The sequence below is a fragment of the Neophocaena asiaeorientalis genome, unplaced genomic scaffold, assembly GCF_003031525.2.
Source record: "Neophocaena asiaeorientalis asiaeorientalis breed wild unplaced genomic scaffold, Neophocaena_asiaeorientalis_V1.1 scaffold239, whole genome shotgun sequence".
NCBI lineage: Eukaryota > Metazoa > Chordata > Mammalia > Artiodactyla > Phocoenidae > Neophocaena > Neophocaena asiaeorientalis.
In genome coordinates, this window is record NW_020175103.1 from 107,913 (window position 1) to 123,463 (window position 15,551).

At 44.0% G+C, this 15,551-nt stretch overlaps 1 protein-coding gene across 1 annotated transcript; it reads right to left on the reverse strand.

The window, feature by feature from the left end:
• Positions 1-2,785: 2,785 nt before the first annotated feature.
• TRIM40 (tripartite motif containing 40) lies at positions 2,786-15,306 on the reverse strand. Its single transcript, XM_024764335.1, has 5 exons — positions 14,962-15,306; positions 4,711-4,806; positions 3,620-3,838; positions 3,299-3,332; positions 2,786-2,844 (listed from the first exon to the last, which is right to left on the reverse strand). Exons 1-5 carry the CDS (start codon positions 15,304-15,306, stop codon positions 2,786-2,788), a joined length of 753 nt encoding a protein of 250 aa, XP_024620103.1.
• Positions 15,307-15,551: the final 245 nt, after the last annotated feature.

The window sequence follows — 15,551 nt, forward strand, 5'->3', positions numbered from 1 at the left end:
GCTTGGCTCCCAAGTCTGTGCTCATGACCATTAAGTCATACTGCCTCTGTACGTCCAAGAACGGTGGGAAGGGGACTTGAGGCCCAAGGCAGCTTAGAGACTGGGCTAGCCTGTGGCCACTGAGCAGCGTGGTCAATGACACTTGCTTCAGGACACAGTCACGTGTGTGGCTCTGATCCCCTGTGTTGCTGCTCTTCCTGCCAACCAATGATGCCTTCATCATAGGTCCATTTTGAATTTCTTAGAGAACCTAATTATCATTGTCTTTCTTTGGTAAGACCTTTCTCGGCAGGCCACCTGATAGGCTCCACTGGCCAGCCATCTGCTGCTCAGATGCCCACCCGGCCTGATCATCCGCAGTCACATCAGAAGAGGACACAGGGCCCGGCAGGCACCTGCAGGGTAACTGACCCTCCAGTGGAGACAGACCCTCGGAGCTTGTCAGTGTCCTCCCAGTGCTGGTAGGATGCTTCTGGACCAATTCTCTGTTTGACGTTAACCACAGCTAGGACACAGGAATTGTTAGCTGTCACATCCCTGTCACATCTTTCCTTGGCTAATGTCTTATTCTTAGATTTGGGGTCTCACGTTTCTCTGAGGCATACAGCTTCCTGCCTAGTAGCTATATCCTTCTTTTTCTGAACATCCACACTAGGCACTTTCTCCTTCCCCTCGCTTAACCCCCCGACTTCCTGTCCCCGATCCATCTGGCAACAAGAGTCCAGACTGGTTTTCCTTAAACACCACTTGTTCCTTTCACTCTTGAATCAAAACCCTTTGATGACTGCCTATGTTTCGGTGTCACTCATCTAACCCTCTGCTTGACTTCTGGTCTTCCCCATTCCCGAATATTCCAGACTGACTGGGTCAGTCTTTTCGTACTGCTACAAACGTGCTGAGGCCTTTTCCTACCTCCGCACTTTCATCCGTGGAGCTGTCCTGACCTGGATGCTCTCCGGCTTTCTCTCCTGCGTGTCCAATTCCACCCCCACAAAGCCAACCCCTACTTTGCCAGCCTCACTTGTGTCTCTCCTCTGAATCCTCACTGCCCTTAGCAACTAGGACACTTAATAACCCATCACACACTCTCTTGTTATTCCATCTGTGTTTATTCTGGTTCCATAGCTAGATTATAAGCTTTTGGCTGGAGACATAGAATAAGAAGATGGAATTAACACATTTAAATGTTTCCAACGTGTTAGGCACTGCAGCAGGCATATATAATAACATTTAATTCTTACAACAATCCCAGGCCATGAGTATCATTATCCTCATTTTAGAGGGGGTAGGACTGAGGTGCAGAGAGGCTAAGTAACTTGTACAGGGTTACAGAGGTATTAGGTGTCAGGACTGGGATTGAACTCAAGTCTGACTTGTGAGTTTTTACTCTTTACACCACAATGCAGCATCTCCTTGTAGTCATGTTTTATTCTTTGTATCCTTCAGTGCCAAGTATACTATTGACCATTTCTGCAAGGGCTCAGTAACACTAGTTAAAGGTCCCCTTTGTTAATCATGGAGCATCAAGAAGGGCCCTTAGGACTTCCCTGGTGGCGCAATGGTTAAGAATCTGCCTGCCAATGCAGGGGACACGGGTTCGAGCCCGGGTCTGGGAAGATCCCACATGCCGCGGAGCAGCTAAGCCTATGCGCCACAACTACTGAGCCTGCGCTCTAGAGCCTGAGAGCCACAACTACTAAAGCCCGCATGCCTAGAGCCCGTGCTCTGCAACAAGAGAAGCCACCGCGATGAATAAGCCCGCGCACCACAACGAAAAGTAGCCCCCACTTGACACAACTAGAGAAAGCCCGCGCGCAACGACGAAGACCCAACGTAGCCGTAAATAAATAAATTTATTAAAAAAGAAAAAAGAAGGGTCCTTATACTTTCTATTAATTTATTCATGCATCCACTTAATAAATTTCACTGGACACCAACTATGAGACTGGCACTGTCCTAAACCCTGGGGACACAAAGACAGTGTGCTGTCTTTACTCACCCAAAGAAGTGATGTACAAATAATTAATATACAAAGGTATTATTCATTGATCCATAAAAATTACAACAAATTTAGTGTCTTAAAACAACACAGATTTATTATATCATAGTTTCTATGACATCTATTGCCTCACAGTTTCTGTGGGTCAGAAATTTGGGTTCTCTGCTTAGGGTCTCACAAGGCTGCAATCAAGATGTCAGTTGGGCTGGGTTCTCCTCTCGAGGCTCGACTGGGGAAAAGTCCATTTCCAAGTTCACTTAGGCAGTTGGCAGAATTAATTTTCTTGCAGCTGCAAGACCGAGGGCCTCTGCTTCTTGTTGGCTGAAGGCTGGAGGCTGCTCTCAGCTCCTAGAGGCTGCCTGCTGGCCACAGGACTAACCACGTCATGAATCCAGCAAGGAGAGTTTCAAGAGTGAGCGTGTTAGCAAGGAGGCATCCCATCCATGTAATACAGTCTGCGAAGGGACAGCCCATCCCCTTTGCCATATTCCATTGATTAGAAGCAAGTCACAGGTTCTGCTCACACTCAAAGAGAGGGGATCATACAAAGGCATGAACACCACGAGGGGAGCATCATGGGAGGTCCCTGTAGAGTCTGTCCACCACAAAAGTAATGTAAGCTCCAGGTGCGTTGTACAGACAACCGGTGCTACAGGAGCTCAGAAGGAATATTTCTGCCAACAGACGTGCCAGCTCCATAGGCAGAGGTGGCCTCAGCACTGTGAACTCATGACATCCAGGTACCTGGGTACTCCCATTTTAATATGAGATTGTGAGAGATGGGTGCTACCGTCTGTTCACAGGCAAAACGGAGGTCTTGAATCCCGACTTGTGCAGTGGGAGCCTGGTTCAGGAAAGAGGCTGTGACTATTGTCCATGTATCAGAGGGTCAGGCATCTGATCACAGCTGTGGCATGTTCAGGAGGTGGCAGGCCTGAGGGTGCACTGGGCAGACCTAGTGGGAGGCTGGACAGGTTGGGGGAAGGAGAGCCAGGAGGCTGAGGTGAGTCTGAGACGAGCTGGTCCAGGGATGAACCGGTCAGAGCTACTGAGGATGGCTGGTTAAGTGACTCATTGATTCTTTTCTCTAAGTTGGGATAAATAGACTCTAACTGCTCTGGAGCACTCCTAGAAACAAAGAAATCCTTCAGTATATTCTGTTCAATCTTCCACTTTCCATGTAGCCTGAAGATGCAAGTTAACGGAGCAGTGGAGCTCCTTGACCGTGAGAAAGCCCATACACACATCTATGTTTGTGTGGGTCTGTGCTGTGTAAGCACATGTGGGAAGGGAGATGGGACGGCTCATACCTGTTCAATAAGTCACTGGCGTCCTAGCAGAGAGAAAGAGAGTGAGAGTCACAACCAGTTCTCGGGTTCCCGTCCCCTCCAATTCCCTCCCCAACCAACTAGTGGATGGCACTCTGGGCTGTCACCTTGAGAAACGGAGAGGGTAGCACCCCTTCTTGTCCAAGGCTGTCATTGTGCAGCCTTGGACAAGCCACCACCACGTGTCACAGAGAAGACTCTCCTTCTTACACCTCCCAGAGGGATGCTACAGGTAGGCTGCCCACTATTTGGGGAGAATCCCAGGCTTCGGGAGGCACCTCAGGGTGTGCACCTTCAGCAGGCTGGCATCCAGTTTCTTAGCCATTCCCTCCAGTTCAGTGACCAGGCTGCTGAGTTGAATCATTGCCTTGGAGATGACAGGGATTCTGGACGCCTCTGCTGGCATGTCCTCCAGCTGGCCTGGCCGCTGCTGAGGGAGGGCATCCAGCTGTCTCCTGGCTCGGTGTTGACACTCCAGTTCAGCCTCCAGCCTGTGGGTCCTACAGTCTGCCTGAAACTCCAGAAAAGGGGCTCCCTAAGATTCAATGTCAGATGGCTCCCTCTGGACCTTCAGTCTCTGAACGTTCTGAGCGAGAATGCTGATTTCTCGGTCCTCCTCCCCTCATGGCATTGCCTCTGCATGTTATGGGTATTACAGGGGGAGCTGTGTTCCTCAAAAATGAAGGGACACCTCCCCCTGCACCTCACACCCTTGTGAACATCCACAGATGCCATGTCTCACGCGCACACACACACACACACACACACACACACACACACACACACTCGGCTATATCCTTCCACTGACTTTTTTTTTGCGGTACGCAGGCCTCTCACTGCCGCGGTCCCTCCCGTTGCAGAGCACAGGCTCCGGACGCACAGGCCCAGCAGCCATGGCTCACGGGCCTAGCCGCTCCGGGGCATGTGGGATCTTCCCGGACCGGGGCACGAACCCATGTCCCCTGCATCGGCAGGCAGACTCTCAACCACTGCGCCACCAGGGAAGCCGTTCCACTGACTTTTAACCCCCTTCACGTCATAGGGTGAGGAGAGACCCCACATCAAAGTGAGCAAGCAACAGAAAGGTAGATGGTCAGAGACAGAGAAAGAGACCTATGGTTTGTGGAGTAGTTTTCAGTTGATGGGCTGCTTGTCTCCTTTGATCTTCACCGAGAACCAGGTAGAACACGACTGGCTTTCACTGAACATATAAACCACATGAAGGTCAGAGGGCTTGATTCACCCCAGGTCACTCAGCCAGCAAACCCCGAGGCCGAGCCCAGCACTTGTGTTTCCAACCTCCAGGCCCTCCCCCCACAGCAGGCTGCTCCAGACAGACAGATGATCTGACGGGAGTCCTTCCTGGGACTCTGTGAAGCCCACCTGCATAGCCTGCAGTCTCTCCTCCTCCTGAGCCCTGAGCCGCTGGAGCTCGCAGATGTCCTTTCTGAGCTTCCTGATCCTGCGGTTGAGTCGTTCCTAGAGAAACAGACACCCCTGCTGGTCAGACTGGGGGTGAGGGTGGTGCCCGTGGAACACACGGCAGGGAGGGGGTGTCCTGATCCCAGGATGAGGCTAAAGTAAAATTCTGCCTAAAAAGAGGCAGCTTTCTATGCATCATGCTTGGGTTAAGGAACACAAGAGTTTATTTAATGGATAGTGATGGCAAAAAGCAATAGGTAATTTTTAAAAAAGACTTAACTACATAAAAATAACAGATAGTAAGAGAACCTTTTCTACTTGACTTCAGGGTGTTTTTCTCCCGACATCTGAGAGTTATGTGCTGATCACTGGCAACCCTCACTATTTCTCATCAACAAGTGAAGCCAATCTAGAGAGACCTGACTTACAGAGGAGAGGAAAAACCCCTACTCTGGCTAGGAGGGACAAGAACTCTCTATTAGAGCAAATCCACAGCCCAGGAAGGCATGGAACCTCTCTCTAAATCTTAAATCAGTGTCTGGATGGGTCACGGTGTCCTGGAATCTAAGGATATAATGAATCATTTCAGTTTCTAAAACATTTACTTTCAGATTTTGGGTAAACTATGTAGGAAGCAAATATAAAGAAAGCTGATACTGATATCAGCATAAGCCTTTAATGAATCAAAATGGAAGAAAGGCACAGGGTGGGGGATGTCAGCAGAAGAGTCTGGAAACGTTCTTCTTGTAACCCTTGTTACCTTAGTTACAAAATATATTTGCATACCAGATAAAAGGGTGTACAAAGCCATAGTAATAAAACAGTGTGGTACTGCGACAAGGACAAATAGAAAATGGAAGAAGAGAGAGCTCAGGGACAGACCCACGTTTACAAAAGAATTTAAAAAGAAAAAAAAAGTAAAAAGAAATGAGTCACAGGTATGAAATGTGCAATGTGGAGAATATAGTCAAAAACTGTGTAATATCTTTGTATTGTGACATATTGTAAGTAAACTTATTGTGGTGATCATTTTGAAAGGTATAGAAATATTGAATCACTATGTTGTGTAAGAGGAACTCTCATAATATTGCAGGTCAGTTATGCTTCCAAAACAAACAAATGAACAAACATAGAAAAAGAGATCAGATTTGTGGTTACCAGAGGTGGGGAGTGGGAGGACGGGGAACTGGATAAAGGCAGTCACAAAATACAAACTCCCAGTTATAAGATAAATAAGTACTAGGGATGTAATGTACAACATGATAAATATAATTCCCACTGCTATACGTTATATATGAAAGTTGGTAAGAGAGTAAATCTTGAGCTCTCGTCACAATAAAAATTGTTTTTCTATTTGTTTAATTTCATATCTATATGAAATAATGGGTGTTCATTAAACTTATTGTAATAATCGTTTCATTATGTATGTAAGTCAAATCATTATGCTGTACACCTTAAACTTACATACTACTGTATGTCAATTATAACTCAATAAAACTGGGAGAAAATAAGATCAAATAAAAATAAAAAGCAATACACAGTTCAGTAAGAGAAGGGACAAAACCTGTAGGAGATGGTGTTGAGAAAACTGGCTTACAACAACAGGGAAAAATAAAGTCAGATCCCTATCCAGAACCATGTATGAAGGCAGACTCTAGCTGGATTAAAGACAGTGTGAAAGGAAAACTACAAAGTTAATAGAAAATAATGTCAAAGAATAAATTTGTGAGCTGGGGGTAGGGAAAAATGTCTTAGATAAACCCCCAAAAGCACAAACCATGAGAGAATGATTTAATTTGATTACCTCAAAATTAAATATCTCTGTTCAATGACAACTCTATGGACAAACCTAACAGAGAAATAACAGACTAAGAGATAATATCTGCAATGTCTAAAACCAACAAGAGACTTATATATAGAATATAAAAGGAAAGCCTAGGGAATTCCCCGGTGGTCCAGTGGTTAGGACTCAGCGTTTTCACTGCCATGGACCGTTTCAATCCCTGGTCGGGGAACTAAGATCCCTCAAGCTGCAAGGCGCAGCCTAAATAAATAAGTAAATAAATAAATAAATAAAAGGAAAGCCTAGACATCAATAAGAAGACAGGAACCCAAGAGAAAAATTGGCAAAGAATATGGACAGTTAATTCACAGGCGAGGGGATGCCCAAACTCACCTGTGATTAGAGAAATGGAAAATAATACAATGAAATGTTATTTGACCCCCATCAGAGTAATAAAAATTAGACAACTGGATAACACCTGGGGGAGGTGGGATGTGTGTGGATATAAGGACCACACTGTGGGCTGGTCAGATATGCACTGGCACAGCCCTTCTGGCAACGGTACCGGCCACCTAGGTGTGCTTTCCTCTGTGATCCAGTGATCCTGCTTCTGAGTAAAAATCCCAGAGAATTCCTAGGTTCTAAGAGAACATGTACACTACAGCACTGGTTGTGGTAACAGAGAATTGGAATCACATAAAGTCCATTCCTGGGAAATGGATGGGTAAAATCTGGCAGGTGCCCACTATGGAACACAGTGCATGTGTCAGAAAAAATGGACTATGGGACCCACAAAACATGGACTGATCTCAAAAACGTGGTAGAGTGAAAAGCAAGAAATAGCACGAAGCCCATCATATAATTTTGTTAATTCAATATGCAAGCACACAGTGCAGCAATGTGGGTTTTACCAAACTGTCTACAAGTAAAAATACAACAAACGCTTTAAGTGGTTGTCCATGGAAGAGGGAGGAATGATGATTAAATGGAACAAACAAAACATGAACAGGATTTGTGGACTAAAGATAAGAGTGTGCTATTGACTGAAGAGCGTGTGTTTCATTAAGTAAATCCTTCTCACCTCAGGTCAAAAAAAATTGGGGCGGGTGGATTTTGTTGTTGTTGGCTGTTTATGGGGAATATTTCTTCTTTTTGTCATTTTGCCTCATTTTTCTTATAAACTCTTAAAATGTACTGCTTTTGGAAAAGAGGAGTCCCACATCACTGGAGATGTACAGGTAAGGCTAGGGGTGGACGAGATGACTGTGAAAGTTCTTTCTGGCCCTGAGATTCAGAGGGTGAAACCAAGGTCAAGGGGCTGTGGGTGAGACTTCAGCGAGGACATTCAAGTAAACAAACAGAAAACAGAGGAGACAATGATGTCACCAGGAAATTATTATAAAATGTTTCATGTCACTGGTGTTACCTGCAGGCATTTCCTAGCAGACAAGGAATAAAACAGTCATAGAAGGAGGGGGAGGAAGTAAATGGGCATCTTGGATTTCACTCAAGGGCCTCAACGGTGAAGGCGGAGGCTGGAGTGCGGTGGGGAATTGTCTGTGGGAGCACGAAAGTTCAGGTCTCAAAAAGCTCAAACAAGCAAGCAACCTTCACCTTGCTACCCCTTCCATCTACTCTCTCTGTTCTCACAACTACATTTCTTGAAGTAGTTGGTTCTTGCTGTCTTCACGTCCTCATGGCCCCTTTGCTCCTCAGCATCTGCTTTTGTTTCTCATCATTCTTTTGGAACTGCTCTCTCCAAGGTCGCAGTGATCCCCAGGAAGGAAACCCAGAGGTGACTTCTTCTCAGGCCTCCTCTTCTTGGATGTGATTCTACCCACCCCACTCTCCCGACCTCCCACCCCCGTCCTTCCTTGACCTTCCTGAGGTTGTTTCTTTAACCCTCCTCTTTCTCTAAATGATGTCCTTAATTTCAGGCTTCAGATTTTATCATAATTCCCAAAAGCTCTTTGTCCTAACAGTCAATCCCATGTTTCCAGCTGAGACTTAAGTATCTCCTACTGCCCTACGGACAGCTCAAACTCAGTTAGGAGTAATCAAACTTATCTTCCTCTTCCCCACCCTCTTCCACAATTCACTACTCTTGACCACCATATTTCTGTCCTTGGACTCACCCTTCTGTCTGTCATCCAGCTTGAAACCTCAGTCATATTTTATCTTTTACCTGTGCTACTACTGTCTTCAAAAGTGTTTCTCATTATCAAAGATAAGCCCGAACTCCTTAACCCAATATCCAAGGCCCTCTGTAACCCAATTTACATTTCCTGTGTTACCTCTCTCTACTCCCTCCCTGTTCTCCGCACTAGCCAAACAGAGCTGCTTGTGGTTTCCTGGACACACCCCCAAGCAGCCATGCCTCTTCATGGCTTTTTTTTTTACTTCCTTCTGCCAGGAATGCTATCTATTGCTGCCTGTCAAAGTCAGGTCTGTTCTTAAGATCCGGTTCAAAATGTCAGAGTCCTGTCTTCTGGAGTAGTTTAAAATTTAATGAAGAGTTTAAAGTCAACTACGGAGATTGTGTAAATGAAAAAAGGAAGCAAAGATAACAGCAATAAAAATAATGCATGAAAAACGAGAATAATTCAGATCTATCATTTAAAATATTCAAAATGAGTAAGGTAAAGTCCCTCGTTTTTCAAAAAATATTTATTCATCCATTTTTGCATTAAGGTAATATTTGTGTAAATAAGGTACTCATTAGAATTAGAAAGCAAAATTCTACAAACTTTTATCTTCCTAAAATATTCCTCAGGGGGAAAAAAAGACAAATTGAAATATAGGGAATAGTGCAAGACCTGTTTTGTCTTGATAAATATTTTTTAAAGTCTGTGATTCTATCAGATATCAGATAAAATGTGATTTCACAGTAAAAAAATTGACCGAAAAGGACATTAAGTAGTGAGGAAACATGAGAACATAGCAACATTTAAAATCCTTCTCAAATGGCTTACTAGGACTTCCCTGGTGGTGCAGTGATTAAGAATCCACCTGCCAATGCAGGGGACACAGGTACGATCCCTGGTTGGGGAAGATCCCGCATGCCACGGAGCAGCTAAGCCACACGGAGCAGCTAAGCCACACAGAGCAGCTAAGCCACACGGAGCAGCTAAGCCACCACAACTACTGAGCCTGCACTCTAGAGCCTGTGAGCCACAACTACTGAAGCCCGCGCCTAGAGCCCGTGCTCTGCAGCAAAGAGAAGCCACCGTAATGAGAAGCCTGCGCACCACTACGAAGAGTAGCTCCCACTCGCTGCAACTAGAGAAAGCCCACGTGCAGCAATGAAGACCCAACGCAGCCAATAAATAAATAAATAAAATTTTAAAAAAGGCTTACAAAACGCATCAAAGAAAAAGTGGTTAACAGGCAAAAAGGTACGTTTCCCCCAATACAGTCACACACACACACAAAAAGAGCAACTTTCAAAATACATGCTCCTTACAGGACAAAAAGTGCCCCAAAATATGGATAAGAATGATATCACCCATTATATTTTATGAGGAAAAACGGTGTTGATGACTAAACCTGACAATGTCCACATGATCGTGCATCTAGAAAATGTCAGGAAATTAAGTTAAAGGATATATGAACTCAGCAAAGACTCTCAGCGGCCATGGCTCACGGGCCCAGCCACTCTGCGGCATGTGGGATCTTCCTGGACCGGGACACGAACCCGTGTCCCCTGCATCGGCAGGCGAACTCTCAACCACTGCGCCACCAGGGAAGCCCCAAAAGTCATAATTCTTAATGTAATCAACAAATTTAATGCAATGCCAATTAAAATTTCAGGGATTCTCCATAAAACTTAGAAACATTATATAAGAAAATCCTTCTGGAGACTTCCCTGGTGGTCTGGTGGTTAAAACTCCTCATCCCCAATGCAGGGGGCCTGGGTTCGATCCCTGGTCAGGGAACTAGATTCCGCATGCCGCAACTAAGAGCCTGCATGCCGCAAGTAAAGATCCCACATGCCACAACAAAGATCCCGCATGCAGCAACAAAGATCCCACGTGCTACAAGTAATACCCAGCAGAGCCAAATAAATAAATTAAATTAAATTTAGAAAAAAGAAAATCCTTCTGAAAAGACAGTCAGCAAGACCATCAGGTTACAAAAAATTATTATTTGACAAAGATGCTACTAAATTTAAAAATAAACCATAAAGCAATAAATATCAAAACTATATAATAACTTTAGAACAGAAAAAAAAAATCAATGGACTAGAGTAAGAAAAATGCCACTATTATAAGAATTTAATTTATGTCAAACCAAAAAGAACATATAGATGTGAAAAGGACTCACAGAAATGTTTGAGGGACAACTGTATACCAGAATAAAGAAAAAATAACTTTATTGTTTGATAAAGGAGTCATCCTTCACACAACACAGTATATTAAATTCCAAATAAGCCAGGAATTACTTAATCTTTAAAAATGATACAGACCTAATATCTATCTATCTATCACCATACTAGATAAATTTCTGAGTAAGACATGGAGATTTTATTTCTTAAAAAGAATAGAACTGATTCAAGTACAAATTCTTAAAATTTTTGCCCCAAAAATGAAATAAAAAGAAAAGAAATATCGGAATAGGAAAAATGAAGGTTAAACATAATTAGTATAGCTTATTATCCAAAAGATAAACTACTCTGATGCACTCATGTAGAATTTATGCCCTGATTCTAAGGGGAAATGTAGAGTGAGTCTCCATGTGGAGAGAAACCTCACTGCCAGCATAGTAAAACAACTTCAATCATTGTCACACACTTGGAAAACCAGCAAACCACATTGAAAAAAGTGATTGACAACAACATGAGTTGGGCAGTAGGGAAACAGATGTACAAAAAAGACATTGGAAAATTTTCAGTCTTCTGGAGTGCAGTCAGGCAATACATAATTCCTTTAAAAAGGACACAATTTACAATATTTACAATTTAAAATATTTAATTTACAAAATTTAATTCAAAGGAATAGAGGCATGGTGAGAAATCATAAGAAATCTTTATTTCAAAACCATGCTGTCAACATCTACAAACACACTCAGGGTCTCCCATTGTAATCAGTCCTTTGAAAATACCTTCAACTCCCCAGACTTTGGCTGTCCTCAGGCAGCCTCATGAAACTCACTAAATCCCTAGTTTCAAAACTCAAACTGGTGCTCTATGCTGCCTGCCAATTCCACTCAGTTTCACTCGTAGGTTCGCTTTTCCAAACTCTACCGCGGCTTCTCCTCTCTTTTCAAACCTTTCACACCTCCACCTCTACCCGCACTGCTGATGTCCTTCCCTCACATATTATTGAGGAAATATACCCAAACACTCGGGTCCTCTCCCAAACTGCAAGACTCCCTCCCCTTGCAGAGGCCTTCTTCTGTTCCCCACTGTTACAATGGAAGAAGTGTGCCTCCTCCCAGCCCAGCATCCACTCCTCTGCTGCCCATCTTACTGGATAGCTCAACATCATTCAATGCACTCCACCATTGCTTCTTCTTCTTTTTTTTTTTTAATATTTATTTATTTGGCTGCATCAGGTCTTAGTTGCGGCACGCGGGATCTTCCTTGCGGCATGTAGTGTCTTTCGTTGCAGTGGGCTCAGTAGTTGCAGCTCACGGCCTTAGTTGTCCCTCAGCATGTGGGATCTTAGTTCCCTGACCAGGGATCGAACCCTCGTCCCTTGCATTGGAAGGCAGATTCTTAACCACTGGACGACCAGGGAAGTCCTTCTACTGTCACTTCTTAACAGATTCTTCTCTCTTAGCATCTAGAACACCACTCCCCTTGCTTTTCTCCTGCCTTGCTAGTGGCTTGCTTTCAGTCTCCTTTGCTGGGTCCGCCTCCACCTTACATCTAAATGATGGCCTTTCTAAGGACCTTGCCCTGGAACTTCTTTTCTCTCTAGGCTCTCTCCTGAGGATATTGCATCCATTCCCTTGGATTTAAATATTATCTTTATTCTGATGGAACCCTGTCCTAAGTTCTGGGAATACTAACCCAGACTCTCTTTGGAGATCCAGATTTCAAAGCCAGCCACTTAACTAAGATCCTACTTTGATGTTTCTCAACTTGGACTTGACTCGTCCTAAATGAAACTTGATGTTTCATTCAAACCTGTTCTCCCCAGTCCTTATCGTTCCATCATTCATCCAGTTTCTCAAATCAGAAACTCATGAAGTCATCTTTGATTCCCTTCATTCCCTCACCCCACTTTAATCTGTCAGTAAATCCTGGCAATTCACACTCTAATTATAAACTCTTCAAATATAACAAGGCTTTTCCGGATCTGGGGCTCTCAAATCTGTGCTTCCCTTCTGCCCAGTCTTTACATTGGCCACCTTCTCTTTTTCCTGATCTCAGCACCGGTGCCACCTCCTCCATGAGGCCCTCACCAACCACATGGATCACCCATTACTCTCCATCTCAGACTCTTGTTCGTTTTCTTCTTAGCTCATACGAGACTTGTAGTTTGTTTGATTTCGTGTCTGTCTTTCTTATTAAACTGCAAAGTCCCTGGCAGGAGGGATGGCATCTGACTTGTTCATCCTTGTACTCCTAGCATGTATGGTAGTTCCTAATACACTACAGGAACTTAAGTCTTTCTTAAATGAACAAATATTGTTATTTATTTATTTTAGTTTTCCTGTCATAATTTAAAGGTAAACTTGAGGACAAAGATTATGAATCATATTTATACTTCCTACAATACCTAGCATGGCATCCTATACAAAGCACAGGCCTGAATAAATCATTGAGTGAGTGAATAGATTTTTCCATCTATTCACTGGCCCATCAGCAGGTGGGAGAGCTCTCTCTGCCCTCCTGTGGTACCCTGCACTTAGAGGGAATGATGTTAGAACCAGAGAATTTTGCCTCTTTGGCTTTCTGAGTTATTTCTCTACCTTCCCATGGTCACCCTCAATCTGGACTCCCCAGTTTCTCATCCTGTATTATAACATGCTCAAAAAGTCAAGTATCTAAAAGAAGACTTGGAAATTCATCCTTCATTATTGGATAGAAAGACACCATGGTGAAAATATGTCAATTGTCAGTCCAATCAAATACTAACTGAATTGGGGATGGGGGTAGAGGATAGTTGGGAAAAAAATGCTAAAGCTAACTAGCAAAATAAATATATCTGAATATCCACAAAAATTCTGAAAAATAAGAATATTGTGAGGGTTCCAAGAGCTACCTGACATTAAAACACATTGCAAAGGTACAGTGCTTAAAATGGTTTGACACACAAGCAGGAATGGATAGACGAATAGAACGGAATGGAGAGTCAAGAAAATGTGCAAGTCTATACGTACCCATGGCAGATTAAGAAGTCGGCATTCAAATCAGTGGGGGAACTACGGATTATTCAGTAAATAGTGATAGGAAAAATTGATCAAAATTTGGAAGTTAGGTTATTCTTTCACCAAAATACAGCTTGGATTCTAAGTCCTCCAAAATATATGTTGAAGGATACTCATTACAATATTCCATGAGACCTCAAAACAAAACAATAACCTGGAAATAGCTCAATATCTGCCAATTTATAGTACATTCATAGAATTGGATACCATGCAGTTGTTGAAAAGAATTCATAAGATCTAGATGTACTGATGGGAAAATGGGATAATGTCCAAGATGTATTTTTAGATGATAAAAACGATTTACAGAAAAATATATAGAGAATCCGTGTGTGTGTGTGTGTGTGTGTGTGTGTGTGTGTGTTTTAGAGACTGCATTCATACACACACACAAGTTTCTGGAAGAATGATAAACAAAAATCTAACAGTGGTTACCTCTGGGGACTGAGAATGGGGGAAAGCAGGAAGAAAGCTTTTTAGTTTTGACTTTATACCTTACAGTGTTGTCTGAATGTACTAGTTTGATGATAAAAAATTTTTTAAATAGGATAAAAATAATCTCTATAGAAAGGAAGGAAAGAAAAGATGAAGAAGGAAGAGAGAGAGAGAATCATGTGCTAATTTCCAGGTTTCAATGTATTTACAGGTTAATCATTAGGATATGTAAAACCTGATTATATTTCTAGCCAATTTTCTAGTACTATCAAACAGGGGAACCATACAGTCTTAGTACTAAAAGAGTTTTGCATTATTTAGTCCAACTCCTTCGTGCTACAGATGAGCAAAATGCGAGGAGCTCATGCTTCCTGGGAATCTGACATCGTGTGACCGTATCTCCTCCTAGACTCCTATTAATGCATTGAAACTTTAACATTAGTAGCAAGATAAACACAGAAAAGTGAAGACAAGGGTCCAAAACAGAATAAAGCAGAAGAAACAAAGAAAAGTGTCAGTTACTGAGCCTCTATGATACGTCAGGCATAAAGGACGGGGAGTAGGAAGGAGTAACTCAGGGAGGTGGTGGCAGAGGGATGGCTGTGATGACCCCGCCTTACCTTGTAGTGGCTGATGGCATTTTCAATGGCCAGTTCACAGTGAGACTTGTGTTCAGGGGACACCCGGCATTCCACACACAGAAGACATCTGCTCTCCTCACAGAACCAGCACACCTTCTTCTGGTGGCTGTCGCAGGTATAGCCGGCCCCCAGGACCCCCTCGGAACAGGGCTTCTGGCAGAGGGGGCAGCTGAGGACCCTGGAGGCTGAGGCCTTCTCCAGGTGCTGGGCCAGGCACGCTCGACAGAAGAGGTGTCTGCAGTCAGTGCGCACCGCCTCCTTCAGGCACTCCTGGCAGATGGGGCAGATGCCCTCTTCCCGGCTGTCCTCCCGCAGAGGGAGCATGGCCTCCACCTCACACTGCCAGCCTCCCATCTATAGGGCCTCCTTCCCCACTGGAGCTTTGGACAGCCTGCCACCCTAGACAGTCCAGGTAAGATGGCCCAGCTGGAAGGAGGCGGCCCTGGAGCAGCTCAGAGGACCTGATTCCGCCCTCCAACTGCAGGCAGCTGCCCACTCTCCATCAATAGAACTGTAGCACGGACAACAGAAACCACCATTCTGCAACAAGTTTCAGGAATCAGTCATCA

Bases quoted from the DNA above. Each gene is read 5' to 3' on its own strand.
- TRIM40 (XM_024764335.1), bottom strand. From the start codon at position 15,306: ATGCTCCCTCTGCGGGAGGACAGCCGGGAAGAGGGCATCTGCCCCATC. The intron at 4,807-14,961 runs GTAAGGCGGGGT...CTGTTTCTCTAG, and splicing joins ATGCCATCAGCCACTACAAG to GAACGACTCAACCGCAGGAT. The intron at 3,333-3,619 runs GTGCACACCCTG...TCTCTCTGCTAG, and splicing joins TGGATGCCAGCCTGCTGAAG to GACGCCAGTGACTTATTGAA.